Source organism: Rhinolophus sinicus, linkage group LG12, assembly GCF_036562045.2.
Source record: "Rhinolophus sinicus isolate RSC01 linkage group LG12, ASM3656204v1, whole genome shotgun sequence".
Lineage (NCBI taxonomy): Eukaryota > Metazoa > Chordata > Mammalia > Chiroptera > Rhinolophidae > Rhinolophus > Rhinolophus sinicus.
Window position 1 is genome coordinate 30,949,874 of NC_133761.1, and position 13,163 is coordinate 30,963,036.

At 37.7% G+C, this 13,163-nt stretch overlaps 2 protein-coding genes across 5 annotated transcripts in view; both read right to left on the reverse strand.

The window, feature by feature from the left end:
- Nucleotides 1–9,304, reverse strand: part of SPAG1 (sperm associated antigen 1) — a 60,929-nt gene extending 51,625 nt beyond the window's left edge. For both annotated transcript variants that reach the window (XM_019757642.2, XM_074316847.1), the window contains exons 1-3: nucleotides 6,279–9,304; nucleotides 2,588–2,729; nucleotides 895–1,054 (exon numbers count right to left, since the gene is read on the reverse strand). In XM_019757642.2, coding sequence (XP_019613201.2) covers nucleotides 895–1,054; nucleotides 2,588–2,729; nucleotides 6,279–6,501 — 525 coding nt within the window. In that variant the 5' untranslated portion in view covers nucleotides 6,502–9,304. The remainder of the gene's footprint in view (nucleotides 1–894; nucleotides 1,055–2,587; nucleotides 2,730–6,278) is intronic.
- A 141-nt stretch (nucleotides 9,305–9,445) lies between these two features.
- On the reverse strand, nucleotides 9,446–11,512 carry POLR2K (RNA polymerase II, I and III subunit K). 3 transcript variants are annotated; one of them, XM_019757638.2, is made up of 4 exons: nucleotides 11,434–11,512; nucleotides 10,727–10,796; nucleotides 10,295–10,387; nucleotides 9,446–9,645 (listed from the first exon to the last, which is right to left on the reverse strand). In XM_019757638.2, the coding sequence occupies exons 2-4, from the start codon at nucleotides 10,785–10,787 to the stop codon at nucleotides 9,623–9,625; spliced, it is 177 nt and encodes a 58-aa protein (XP_019613197.1). In that variant the 5' UTR covers nucleotides 10,788–10,796; nucleotides 11,434–11,512; the 3' UTR covers nucleotides 9,446–9,622. The 3 variants fall into 3 exon arrangements, with proteins under 3 accessions (XP_019613197.1, XP_074172949.1, XP_019613198.1); XM_074316848.1 differs by lacking the exon at nucleotides 11,434–11,512 and adding an exon at nucleotides 11,215–11,343; XM_019757639.2 differs by lacking the exon at nucleotides 11,434–11,512 and adding an exon at nucleotides 11,161–11,314.
- Nucleotides 11,513–13,163: the final 1,651 nt, after the last annotated feature.

Sequence of the window (13,163 nt, forward strand, 5' to 3'; positions counted from 1 at the left end):
AAGAAGCCTGTCACAAAAGACAACATACTGTATGATTATATTTATTTGAATTCTAGAAAAGGCAAATCTATAGTGATAGCAGTTCAGTGGTTACCAGAGGCCAGGCTGCAGGGTCCGCATTGACTGCAAAGTGCATAAGGAAACTTTTAGGGGTAATGGAAATGTTCTCTAGCATATACATTTGTCAAAACTCAGCGAAATGTGTACCATAAAATTCCTAATTTTTAAATGTAAATTTAACTCAATAAAGCTAATTAAAAGAAATTAGTAAAGATACAAGCAGGCCATTACCTAAAGAAATTCAATTGACAGATAAATGAAAAAAAATTTAGCTTTGCTAGTAAAAAGAAAAACCACTATCATTTTTTTCAACAATTTAATTCATTAAAAAATGTAAAAATTATTACCGTATCCAGTGAAGGGTACCTGAAAATGAGCATTCTTATACATGACTGGTGGGAGAGTAAAAGGGGAGAGTAAAAGGGTACATTACAACTTTTCTGAAAATAGAGAAATAGGTTTCAAAAGCCTTAAAAACATTCAAATCTTTTGATCAAGTAATTTGAATTCTAGTAATTTATTGCAAGGGAATAACCAGGTAGTACAAAAAAATTATAAACAAACATGTTTATATAACACAACTTATGTAAGATGATTGAAATGGTTCCTTCACAGCATGGAACCATTTATTCGGTCATTTAAAATACACACTTGTGTGGGAGCACGCGCACGCATACACACGTATTCTCCTAGATGTAAGAAGAAACTGATGTGACCTAAGTAATTACCAATAGAAGCCCTTCACTGACAAAAAAAGATGCCTAGGATTTCAGATAAATGAAGTAGACATATATACAATAGGACAATGTCACAAAATCTGGTGTTACTCTATACCTTTATATCACCATCAATTTTTTCCCATTCTTCTGCTGTAAAACTGGATGCTGTCGCTGCAGGTTTGTCTTTCCTCAAAGCTCTACTTCCTGGAGCCAATCCTTTAAGGTGCTTTTCACAAAATTCTGTAAGTTCTGGATAATATCCTTCCTCATCAGACCTTTAAAATATTTCAGACTTTTAGTGTTACCACTTTACGTAGAGATCATCTTGAACAATGGTTTGCAAGCTGGGTTCCGTGGAGCCCAGGGGTTCTGCAGAGATCTCAAGGACTGCCCCTGCACAGGTGGAAGGATGGGCTGCTGCCTCCCACTCACCTTCCGCAGCCAGCACAACCTCCATTATTATCTGTTGATCTATACAGTGATGCAACGAAAGAAAAAAAGGAGCTCCAAAGACACAAATTTCCATCAAGACTTTAAAAGTTGAATAAGTAATATTTTCTCTCCTCTTTAACACACATTCATTTCGTACATAATGTAATTTTAAACTTACAAATGGAAATTCAGTATTAGAAACAGGTAGAAAGTGAGACTTTGGACTTCCTTTCCTAGGAGAAGCTCCTGGCACCCTCCCATTGCCCCCCCCCCGCCCCCGGCCCCCTCGAAAAAAAAAAGATAGGAAGAAAATGAGAAAATGGCAGAGGAACAGTTTAGAAAGACATGCCTCTAAATTCAACCATTCAAGGAACAAAATTCCTTCCTTAGAGAGTTAAATGGAGACATCTATCCTTTTCATCATTTGTTTTTTTAAAGAAAATCAAACTTTTGCCCTTCTCTTGTGGGTCTGTTTGCTTTTAAATTTTTAGAAAAGCAGAAATAAATCCCATTTTCAAATTAAATTAATAACCCAAATCAATGAAATATAATTTAATTAAGTTATTCATAGAAATTCGTAGAACCAACATTACTGTGGCTTTCAATCTCTTTCATCCCATAAACTTGTCATTTTCTGTATCAGTCCCTGACCAAATATAAATGGAAATGCTATTACATCGCTGAGAAAAGCAAAAAGGAAAACAATGAAAACCAAAACAGGTGGCACAGGGCCGTGTTTCTTGAAGAGGGTCCCTTGATCATCTGCATGTCAATAGCTAGGCACTCACTAAACACACATGCTCCTGGGCCCCACCCCAGATTTCCCAAAGCAGGATCTCTGGGAATAGGACCCTTGAATTTGCATTTTTATTCAGATTTGCATTTTTAATAACCATATTAGATGTCTACTAAAGTTTAACAATCACTGCCATGGGGCTCTTACCCAGAGAAGGTCCTGATTCCCTGCCTTCCGGTCCTGCCTCCTGGCCTCCCCACCATCCTTCATAGGACCAGCTCGCAGTGAGTCACCCACTTTTATTGGCAGAAGTGGAAGAGTGCCAAAAAACTTCATCAGTGTAGGCTGGTGAGCTAACCTTACCTCCTACTGGCTACTCTCACAGCTATTTTTCCTAGAAAATGTGGAGGAATTAAGAAAAGTGCCTAAATCACAAACTGGAAGTCAATCCAGCCAGAACCATGCAAATGAACCACAGGATGAAAATCACTATTTTGCAACCTAACATGGGCAAATACAACAAACAATCTCAAAATTTGAAAACTTTCTCCAATGTTTCTAATGTAGCTTCGACTTTTTGAAGGGAACAAGTGTAATTAAATTGGCATACTGAAATATGAAATAATTTTTAAATGCTTACCTGAGCACACAAAGAATTTTTTCCAAGTGTTTAACGTCTGAACATTTTTCAATATACTTGAAATCCAAGTGTTCAATGGGAATTTTGAATGTTTTTGTTGTTCCAAAGCCCCACAATGATGAATAATCTTTGGCGGTCATGGCTAAAATATATATAGGAAAACAAGAATCTAATATATATAATACTCAATTTGGATAGTAATAACCATCTAGGTACTCTGTAATATTTATTTTTCATTTCTGTAGAAAAGGAGGTGGAGTGTTTTTTCCAAGGAGGAAGGCTACTACTCGTTTTAAACTGTCTCTTCCTGATAACAACAGTTAACGTTCATGGAGCAAAGTTACTATGTCCCACAAATGGATTATCTCACTTAATCTTTACTTAAGCAAAGTTGAAATACAATGACAAAACATGTTTTGGTGCTATAAAGGAAAAAAAAAAAACACTTTCCTCTACCCATTTAAATTCAGTAACTGATGCCTGCAAGTTAAACTGAGAAAACACACATTAACAGGAGAAAAGGTTTATTTTATATGCACATGGGGGCTTCACAAAAAAGTAAAAACCCAAAGACACTGTTCAGCCTGAGAGCCTAATCATTTTAACAAAGGGTGATAAATTGTGGCGAAGTGATCAGAAGGAAAAGATGTTTTGGCTTCTAGGAGAAAGTAAATTTGTGGAAGAAACAAATGAAAGGGTTATTTTAATATTTGTTTATGCAGACTCATCTCAGGGCTGACTGTCTCTCTACTGTGGTAAGAATTGTTCTCCTCCTGATATGGGAGAGGGGAGGAGGGAAAACCTTCATAGAGGGAAATGTATGCCCTGCTTTTAGGCAAAGGGTGAGGGCAGAGTTCTTCCTGTTGTTTAATTTCTTCAGCTCAAAATAATCCTTATGCCAAAGTGGCCTATTTGGGAGTGGTATATTCTGATCCGCTTTAGTACTCAATCTGGTTTTTAGGGTATCTTTTAATGTTGATTTAAATGACCTACTTTAGCTGTTAACATCCCAACCATCCTTCATGATTCAGCACAAACATAAGTAACATCCTTGCTGTAACTCTCCTTAACATTACCCTTTTCCCCATTCCCTGCAGCCCTCTCCCATCAATGAACAGCCCCCGACTTGTGTTCTAATGGCACTCTGTACAGACCTCTCTCATAGCATATAGCACATATTCTAATTATGGTTCTCTGTCTCCTCTTCTAGATTGTGAGAGATCTTACGAGTACTTTATTCATCTTCATATACTCAGGACTAGCAGAATAAGCAGTACCTTATATCTCTTAAGAAACACTTGCTGAGTTGAACTGGGAAAAGAAGGTCATGCAATTTCACTCTAATGATACTGCTGCTAATGATGATAATAACAGCAACAGATACTTACATAGCTCTTAATTTGAGTACCACTGTAAGTACTGTACATATATTACCTCAATCCTTCAACTGAGACAGGTTAGTTAGCACGTTGTTAGGTAAACAGGGAAGTCCCTAGTAAAATAAACAAAGGCAGCCATATCTTGGAACTCCAGGTTCTGGAATGACTCATTTGCTACAGGGCAACAATGTAACATTCCTCTAGGGATAAATGGGTTATTTCGTAAATCCCTTTAGGCTGGACAAACAGCAAATTGGATAGACAAAATCCATTAAAAGGTGTCAACTCCCTTCCCCAAACACCTAAGAGAAAGTATAAAAGAGCCTTTAGCCTTAGTCAGTGGGCATCCCAATTGCGGGTACCCCCTCTCATGAGAGAGCTATACTTTTACTTTAATAAAAATCTTTGCTCCGCTCTCCTTCTTTGGGTACGTGAGATGCGATCTCTGGGCACTAGACACCAGAATCCTATATCACAACTACTGCATTAGGTAGGTTTTATTTTTAAACAGGAAACAGTAACAATAGTTAACATTTATGGAGCTAAATTACTATGTGCCAGGGATTATCTCACTTACTCTCCAAAACCATTCTCATGTAGGATATTAATGACTCCCATTTTACAGATGAGGAAGTTGATGTTTCAAGTAAGTAAACTGCCTATGGTCAGATAGCTATTAAGCAGTGAACTGAAGATGTGAGTCTCAGTAGGCAACCACAGAGTTCACATACTTAAGCATCATATTTATGCTTATCAAATTGCAGGTGGCAATCCATGAAATCAATTAGTGAGTTTCAATCAGCATTGTTTTATATTGAGACAGAACAACAACAACAAAATCAGATTACTTGACACATACCAATAAATATTATTTTGTAAAATTTTATTTCATGTCTACACAAACAGAAATTATAAAGATGTGTACATATAAATGCACATGATGTAAAGAAAAATATATTTCTTATTGTGAGTCATTGTCAACAATTTTTAAAATCACTGCACTTAAATATACTGGATGATACATTTAAAAATAAGTAGCAATGGGTCTACTTCATTAGAAGTATTTCCTTTCGCATGCCAGCCTTCTGGGGGTCTGGTCATTTATCAACTAGATCTCTGCAGAAAAAGAGGATGCTCTGTCGCCTTCTCCTCCATATTCTGCTGGCTTTGATTCGGGTATAGAATATAGATGACAGTTTGTCAGCATTTGGATGAGATCCAGTTGAGAAATGAGACTGTGGCTTTCACACCATACCGGCCTGGTCCAGTATGATGAATGTCTCCCATCACAAGGATAGTCATAAGGGTGGAAGGTATAGGAAAGCAAAATAAAGAACTTTTAAATTATTGATGCTGCCCAGGATAGAATAGCTTGCCTTGGGAGAATTTTTCCAAAGAGCTGGAGGACCTTTGATGGGATAGATTTAAGCATCTAATGGGATGAAAATAGATCACCTCGTACTGAAGGAGTCTTGCAACTCCTGAGAGTTTATGATTTGAATAAAATACAGTAAAAAACATGTGAAATGATAGACATCTCTTACCTAATCAAACAAATTTCATTCTGAGCACTGTTTTAACATTTCTCTGAGAATCCTTTTGGAAAACTATCATTTTTTGGTAGGATACACATTCTCAAGACTACTAAATATCAATTCTCAAGTTCCAAAATACTTACACATTTGCTCTAATTCTTCCATTTGTTTGTAATCTGGTCATAGTTGGATTTAATTTATTTTCCATCATTCTGATCCACATCCATTTCCTGTATTTCCTACTCAGCTTATCAGTAATACCTCCTGTGCAAACTGCGATGGACTAGTAACAGGAAACCGTTTTTTTCCACCTAGCATCTCCCACCTAGGCATCTTGCATCCACAGGGTCGAGCTCCCCCTGCAGCCGGAGGCCGAAAGGAAATGATACCCTCCAAGCGTAGCAACGGTTTCTATGTACAACGCGGCTCGAGAGGGTGGAGGGACCAGGTATCGGTCGGGATCCAGGAGCTCCACAGGAAACCCGCAACGGTCAGTGGGCAGTTTAGGACTCTGAAACTTCCTGGCTTTGGTCAACAAGACTGGTCGCCGCTGGGAACCCCCTTATTGCGCACCCCCCGCCCCAAATATCCGCCACCATCAGCGGCGGGAAACGGCCCTCCAGTTTGGTTCCCACCACCAGGATGTCCAGCCCACAACGCGCTCCCTCACTCAAGTCCCACAGCGCATTTGCTCCTCTGCGTCCGCCCTTCAGCCCCGCTCGGAGGGAGGGACTGCGATGGGGAGGAGTAATTTACTCCAGGAGACCAAGTACTCACCGAGTTCCCACACCCCGCGACCTACCGAGGACGCGGACGCCGCACACCTAACCAGTGCGCCGCAGGTGCGGAGGGGCGTGTCTCCCCGCCTCAGCGCCCGTGCGCGAGCGGCTGACTGGAGGGGGCGGGAAATAAGTCCTCTGCGGGATGATTGGCTAGTCCCCAACCCAACATCCCGCTGATTGGCCTTACAGGCCCCAGCTCCACCAGGAAGGAGGAGCATTAGGGGAGAAATAAAGAGTGAATATATGAGTTCTTTCCTCTTTTGCCTTTCAATTTGTTTTAGATGGAGTTAAAACGCTGTTACTGTTCTGGATTGTTTTGCTGTCTGCAAGGTAAATTGGTATCTATTCCTACTTGAATGCAGAAACATGATTAAACGTTTCAGGATATCTACATTGCAACTTATATTTACTTATTTCCTCCCCTTTATACAAAAGAGTAAATGAAACACAAGATTCTCTCTTCATGCATTCAACATTTTCTGAGTGCTGGTTATGAGTCAGTCAGACACTGTACTGAAGGAATCTTTACAGAGCAAAAAGAAAAAAATGAAAGATGAGAAAGTTAGGTCAATGAAGTCTAATATTAGATTGGAAAAAAGATCTAGAGAAAATTCAGTTTTAAGTTATTAAATAATTCAAGAAAATTTCCCAGAATTGAAGAGCCTAAGTTTCCAGATTGAAAGTACCCACCAAGTGACCAAAACAGTGGAATAAAACAGACCCATACCAAGGCACATACTGTAAAATTTCAGTGCACTAGCAAAGAAAATTAAGTTTCCAGAGAGAAAGTGGATCACATACAAAGGATTAAGAATGGTTTTGGACTTCTCAACAATACTAGAAGCTAGATGACAATAAATCAACCTTTCAAAATCCTGAAGCTGGTGAAGAACACCAGAAAAGGTCATTATCATGCTGAGACAAGCCATGGGAAAAGGCACAGGCAAAAAGAAAAAATGTCTGTTACCTGCTTAAGGAGCTGCAAACATCTCCTTAGAACCAAAAGATTGAGAGTCGGTTGAAGTGGTGACAGATAATCAAAGACCGATAACAGATAATCAAATAATCAAAGACCGGTGACAGATAAAGAAAGGAGTCAGATAATCAAAGACCAAATATATTATTTGCAATTGTTTTGATTTTATCAAAATAGGGAGCCACTGAGGAGTTTCAGCAGGACAGTGCCATGAAATTTGTATTTTAGAAGGAGCAATCTGAAGAGTATATAGAAGACAGCAAAACCAGCTGGGAGACTAATCTTAAGGCCAATACAATCATCTGTGTGGCAAATAATACTTTCAGTAATGGTGATAATAGTTACATAGGCTAACAGGATGAGTTTTTGTGGATTATTTCATTTTATTTTGCAAAAAACCTTTTGACAGAAAGGCAGGGATATTCAATACAGGGAGCGGCACGTGGAACCTTAGGAAGTGTGTGACAAGGTTCAACTTGTTTGGTGCAGTCAGTCGGGTGTGAGCTACACTTGACAGGTGTGTTTTAAAGTGTGCTGTAAATTACCCTTCATCATGAAAATGCTCCGTGTCACACATCACTTCTGGTATATGGCAATTTCTGTCAAATAAAAACATCACGGTGTGTCCTCATCTACCTTATTTACCAGATCTGGCACCATGCGACTTCTGGCTCTTCCCCAAAGTCAAAATGGTTCAGGACATGGAGACAACCATCACAGCACAACTAAAGACACTCACGAAAGAGGACTTCCAGAAGTGCTTCAGAAAGTGGCAAGTGATGGGATAAGTGTGTTCAAAGCGAGGGGGATTAATGGCAATATGTCTTTTACTGTAATACATTTTTTTAAATTTAAACATTCACCGTATTGTTTGATCACACCTCATATATGTTAACCTCAAGTTTTGATTAACTGATTTTTATATTTATAGAGCACATTTGAAAGAACCTTTTAAAAGCAATTTTACATCTATTTTACCATTTTTTTCTTAAAACTGTCTAGGTAGGCAAGAGGTAAAATTACTTCCATTTTATAGATGAAGTGGACACAAACAGATAATTGACTGAAATGGTGGTCATGAGTTCCAGTGATAATACTTTTTCCATTAAACAGCTGTCTAATTAACCAAATAACAATATTCAATTAAGCTACTGATACGTAAAAATCCTATGAAATTAGAACAGTTAAGAGCAACATTATCTGGTGAGCTTGGGTTTGTTTAAGAGGCTGTCATAAAGAGATACCTTATTTACTGGTACTCTTTTGTCTAAGGACAAGTTCAAGAAGAAACATAGCAGAACTACAAAATTATGAAAGCCATGGCTAGAAGGAAAACATAGACCAACGAAGCACTCTTTAAAATTTGAGAATGATAGTACTTTGTATAGCACATAATAAATTTATACAACTTAGTATTCAAGGATGGTAGTAAAAATACAGATTTTTAAAAAATGGTATATAATATTTTGAATGTCAAAGACACACATAACTATTAATAAAGTTGGAATATATCTGATCTTTAAAATGAATGTTAGGGAGGCCAACATGATGCTCTGTAATAATGGAATCCCGGAACAGATGGAGTATCTGAGTATTCATATCCCTAAGATCAAGATAAAAGTTTTAAACATTTATCCAGTATAAACCAATCCCTGTTCTTTTTATATCCTGAAAGCAGATTTTTTTTTTTGCCCTTTTTTTTTTTTTATTTAATGAGTGATTACACCTGGGAACTGCACCTGCCTTAATAGTCTGCTTCATCCACTTTATGTGATGTTGGTTTTTGCTTTGCAGAAAACAACCATTAAAGTTTCTTTCTCTTTGCCCAAGATTTACCAAGTAGTCAAGCATTATATACAAATACAGAAAGGCCTACTTCAAGTAACAAATGAAAAACCTAACTCAAAATGACATATGCACACTGACAGTAAGTGCACTGGTATATACTATACAAAGTGATGCTGGAGACTTTACAAACAGCTGATGATATAAAACAGTGGTTTCCAAGGAACTTACATAACTAGACCTTTAGAGATCCCCAGAACTTTATTTTTAACAAGGGCCCCAATGATTCTAAGTTTTGATTAAAAGTGGTTTGGGGAAGCACTTTTAACCTTCATTGTATATCACTGACACTGTATCATATGTCAGATGACATATACAAAAAAATTAAATTACAAATCATGTAATTGAACAACAAAAAAATTTCTTTATATAAACTATTAATAGATACCTAAATACAATATGGTTTTTAAAATGAAATCATGTGTATATAGTATTCATAAAGATAAGTACACCAATCAAAAGCTATACAACATTAACAGCAAATCCAAATACAAAGATATTCCTCCGAATTCCATGTTTCACCGAGCATCAAAAACCACCACTGTGTTAAAAGTGAATTAAGGACAAAAGAAGTATTTAAAAATTACATAAAAGACTTAACACTTCCTAGTCACTTTCTCTTTACAATAAGCCACTTTGTTATTTAAGCTAAAATGCACAAAAGTATGGAATGCATTATTTACTATGACAACTGGAAATGAAAAAACACTACTTAAATTTTTATTAGTCTCCTTTCCATGATACAAAAGACTAATGCACCAAAAACACTGAAGTAATGTTAAAGGTGGTTAATTATTGATTTAAGAATATTTTCAATTACCACATAACAATTTACCCTGTCTTACAACTAATTTGTAAACCTCACTTTTTCCATTAGGTAGCACATGTACACTATATTTCTCCTTCTATAATTTAGTTTGTCCATAAACTCAAGCTCAATAATGAGTACTTAGTTAAATATAGAATCCTCCAAAAACAGAACTTCTGTGAACCAAAATCAACTAGTATTCAGATTATTTAGTATATGCCTATAGATTGGCATATTGGTCCATGAAAATGCTGATCATGACTTTTTTTTTGGTAAGTAATCCATTACCATTCTTACTAGAGATTAGTCTTTAACTATCAACCCAAGCATTATTCTTAACTTCCTCCTACCTCATATTTAGAAAGCATAGTTAAAAGGATACATCTTTTAGTCCTTTTCTTGTACATTATTCTGTATCCACATTCTCTGCATCTGATTGGATCCCTGGATTTTATTTCATTTTCTGTGTGACATTCTAGGAAAGAAAACACATTTATTCAATGTTTAAAAGGAAAACATTATGGACAAGCAAATTATCTTAACCATATTTTTCACCCAAAGCACTAAAATATACTCAATCTCAAGGGTATGTTGTTATCACCAATGTATTAATGAGGAAAGAAAAAAATAGTTGTGGGCAATAATACACTTTTTCTAGGAGAGAAAATGAACTTTTATCGTGAGGATTTTTCGTGGTTGCTAAAGTGTTTTGCTTTATAACTTTAAAGATAAGTGACTCATTTAAGCAAAAGAGAAATATAGTAATTTCAAAAAAATTGAAGTAAAATGCTCTCAATGTAAGTGCTACTCTTACCTCCACAGATATATATCATTGGCTGCTGCTTTGGGGGTTGAATGTCCTTCTGGGTGTCCATAGTTAGTCCCTGAAATCACAAACTCAATATTGAATATCACAGAGGGGCTCCTCACAAATCCAACCAGCCCTCATTTTTCTCAGAGAAAGCTAAAAAGATCCCAATTCCTAATCTGTAATTTTCCAAACACTATGCGTAGGTCAAAAGGACGAAACAACGCATTGCCGCGCACTCACCCCCAAACTGGACACAATAATACTTTACACGTGTTATTTCATTTATACAGGTTATTTCATTATAATGTTTGCAACAAGCCTAGGAAGTATTACTCTTATTTTACAGATGAAGAAACTGAGGCTTAGAGAAGTTAATTTGCGGAAGATTATTCAACTATTAGGAGGCAGGAGGATTCAGAACTGACTGCAAAGCTCACCTCATTTAGTACAAATTCTATTATTTCAAACTTGAGCAGATGGCCAAAACTTACATCTCTCAACAGAGGAACATGCGACCGGAACGTGAGGAAAGAATAAAGAAATAATCCCAAATAGCTACACTGAAAGAAACCAGGCAAAGGGCTACCAGCAACGACTCCACCCCTCCCTTCTCCCAATTCTAACCCCACACCGGATTTTTTTAACTCCCAGTGTCTTTCCAGTTTTGGACCAAATGCCCACCCCCAAATCCCAACCCGTTAATCCCTTACCCACTTAGCACCGAGAAACTCGTCACACACCGCCCTTCCAGCTCTCAGCTCGTCGTTGCGTCGCAGCCAACTTCCGGCGTTAGCAAATGACGCAAGCGGAGCTCCGCCCCTTCCTCTCCGGGCAGGGCAAAGACAGCCGAATTGAGCCAGGCGGATAAACGGGGACTTTGCATAGACTGTGGGCAGAAGTGCTTGTTCCGGCTTCAGCTATTTTCATTTTTCATGAAAGCAAAGAATTTAATAGTTCCTCAAATCGAAAGAGGTTTATTTTTCTTACTAGTGAAGTCGGTAGAAAGTCGGTAGGATTACTTTTGCAGGAGGGCAGAGGGTTAGAGAGAAACCGAAATGACAAGTGTCCGGGGAATTCTAGGCTAACCGTCACACCAAGGAGCATAGAATCAGCTCCACCGCTCATTTTCACGTAGGAAAGCACTCTTCAGATAGTTTTCATGTCGTTTGGTATCTGCGCTGGTGCAGTAGAGCAGCCGACCTCTATCTTTTGCATACTTTTGTTTTTGCATTTCAACCCTTTCTCTTAGACCTCTGTCATCCCTCTCACCCACTTCGTGTACTTGTTTTAAAGTAAAGACGGGCGTGAGGGCAGCCACATCAAATTACTCCCACTTAAAACTAAGGGATTTTGGTAGCAGTAGCTGTCCACTGACCCTCCCCGACTTCAGTCCCATGTATTACTCCCTAGAAGAAAACCATCTGTCCGGCGGAGGCACGTTTTTTCAAAGATAAAAATTACAGTGACATTAATATCACTTGGGTTCACAACATTTACACTTTTCTTCCACAGCAGGTATTTTACTTAGAAGAAGAAAATGAAGTTATTAAATTTTATTAAAAATTCAATCAGTTAATAGCTATTATAGTTAACTGGAGAAGCAGTTTTCTTTCTCCCCTTTATTTGTTATGTCTTCATTTTCTTCTTAAACAAGCTATACTGCTTTCCCTTCTTCCATTCAGCAACTTGAGAATTTTGAACTTCACATTTTACTTCCAGAAGAAGTTCCAACTAGTTGCACCTTCACAGACCAGCTTGAGAGATTTAACTTGGTCTTCCCAGTCTTCCTAACAGCCGATTTTTAAATTTCCAGGGAAATAACGAAATTTTCTGCTTCTACCTCCACAGACAGGTTGACATAGAGCATACATGTTTTGACCATCAGCTCTCTTACAAAGTACCTCTCCTCTCAACCAAAGAGAAGTAATCCAATAAAATAGTCAAAATAAGCTTCCCTACAAGAAGTATTAGATAAAACCATAATCAAGAGGAAGATGATGGAGTGATACATAATATGTCACTTTAATCATTGCAAGCTGTTCTGGATTCTGACTCTCCAGTTGAGGTATCAAGATGGTTCTGGCACATAACACAGTCTATGGAGATCAGAATGGATGTTATGTGTGGAATACAAATGGGTCCTGAACCATACAGAAGTGTAGAGTAACTACAAGTAGCAAGAAGATCCAAAATTTTAACAAGAGTTCATACTGATGCTAGTCCAGATCCAACACCCTCTTTCTTGTCAGCAGGAACTGGTAGTTTTAGGATTACTGTGGAGCATGGTCAATTGTAGCTATTGTCAATGGTCTCAAATAACTTTTCTTGAGCACTTACTATGACATCATTACATTGCCTTCTCCTAATGAGAACATTTGTCTTTGCTATCTTGGATACTAGTGTTTTTAACTCCTTGTAATGTAGTTATTTATGGAGCTGC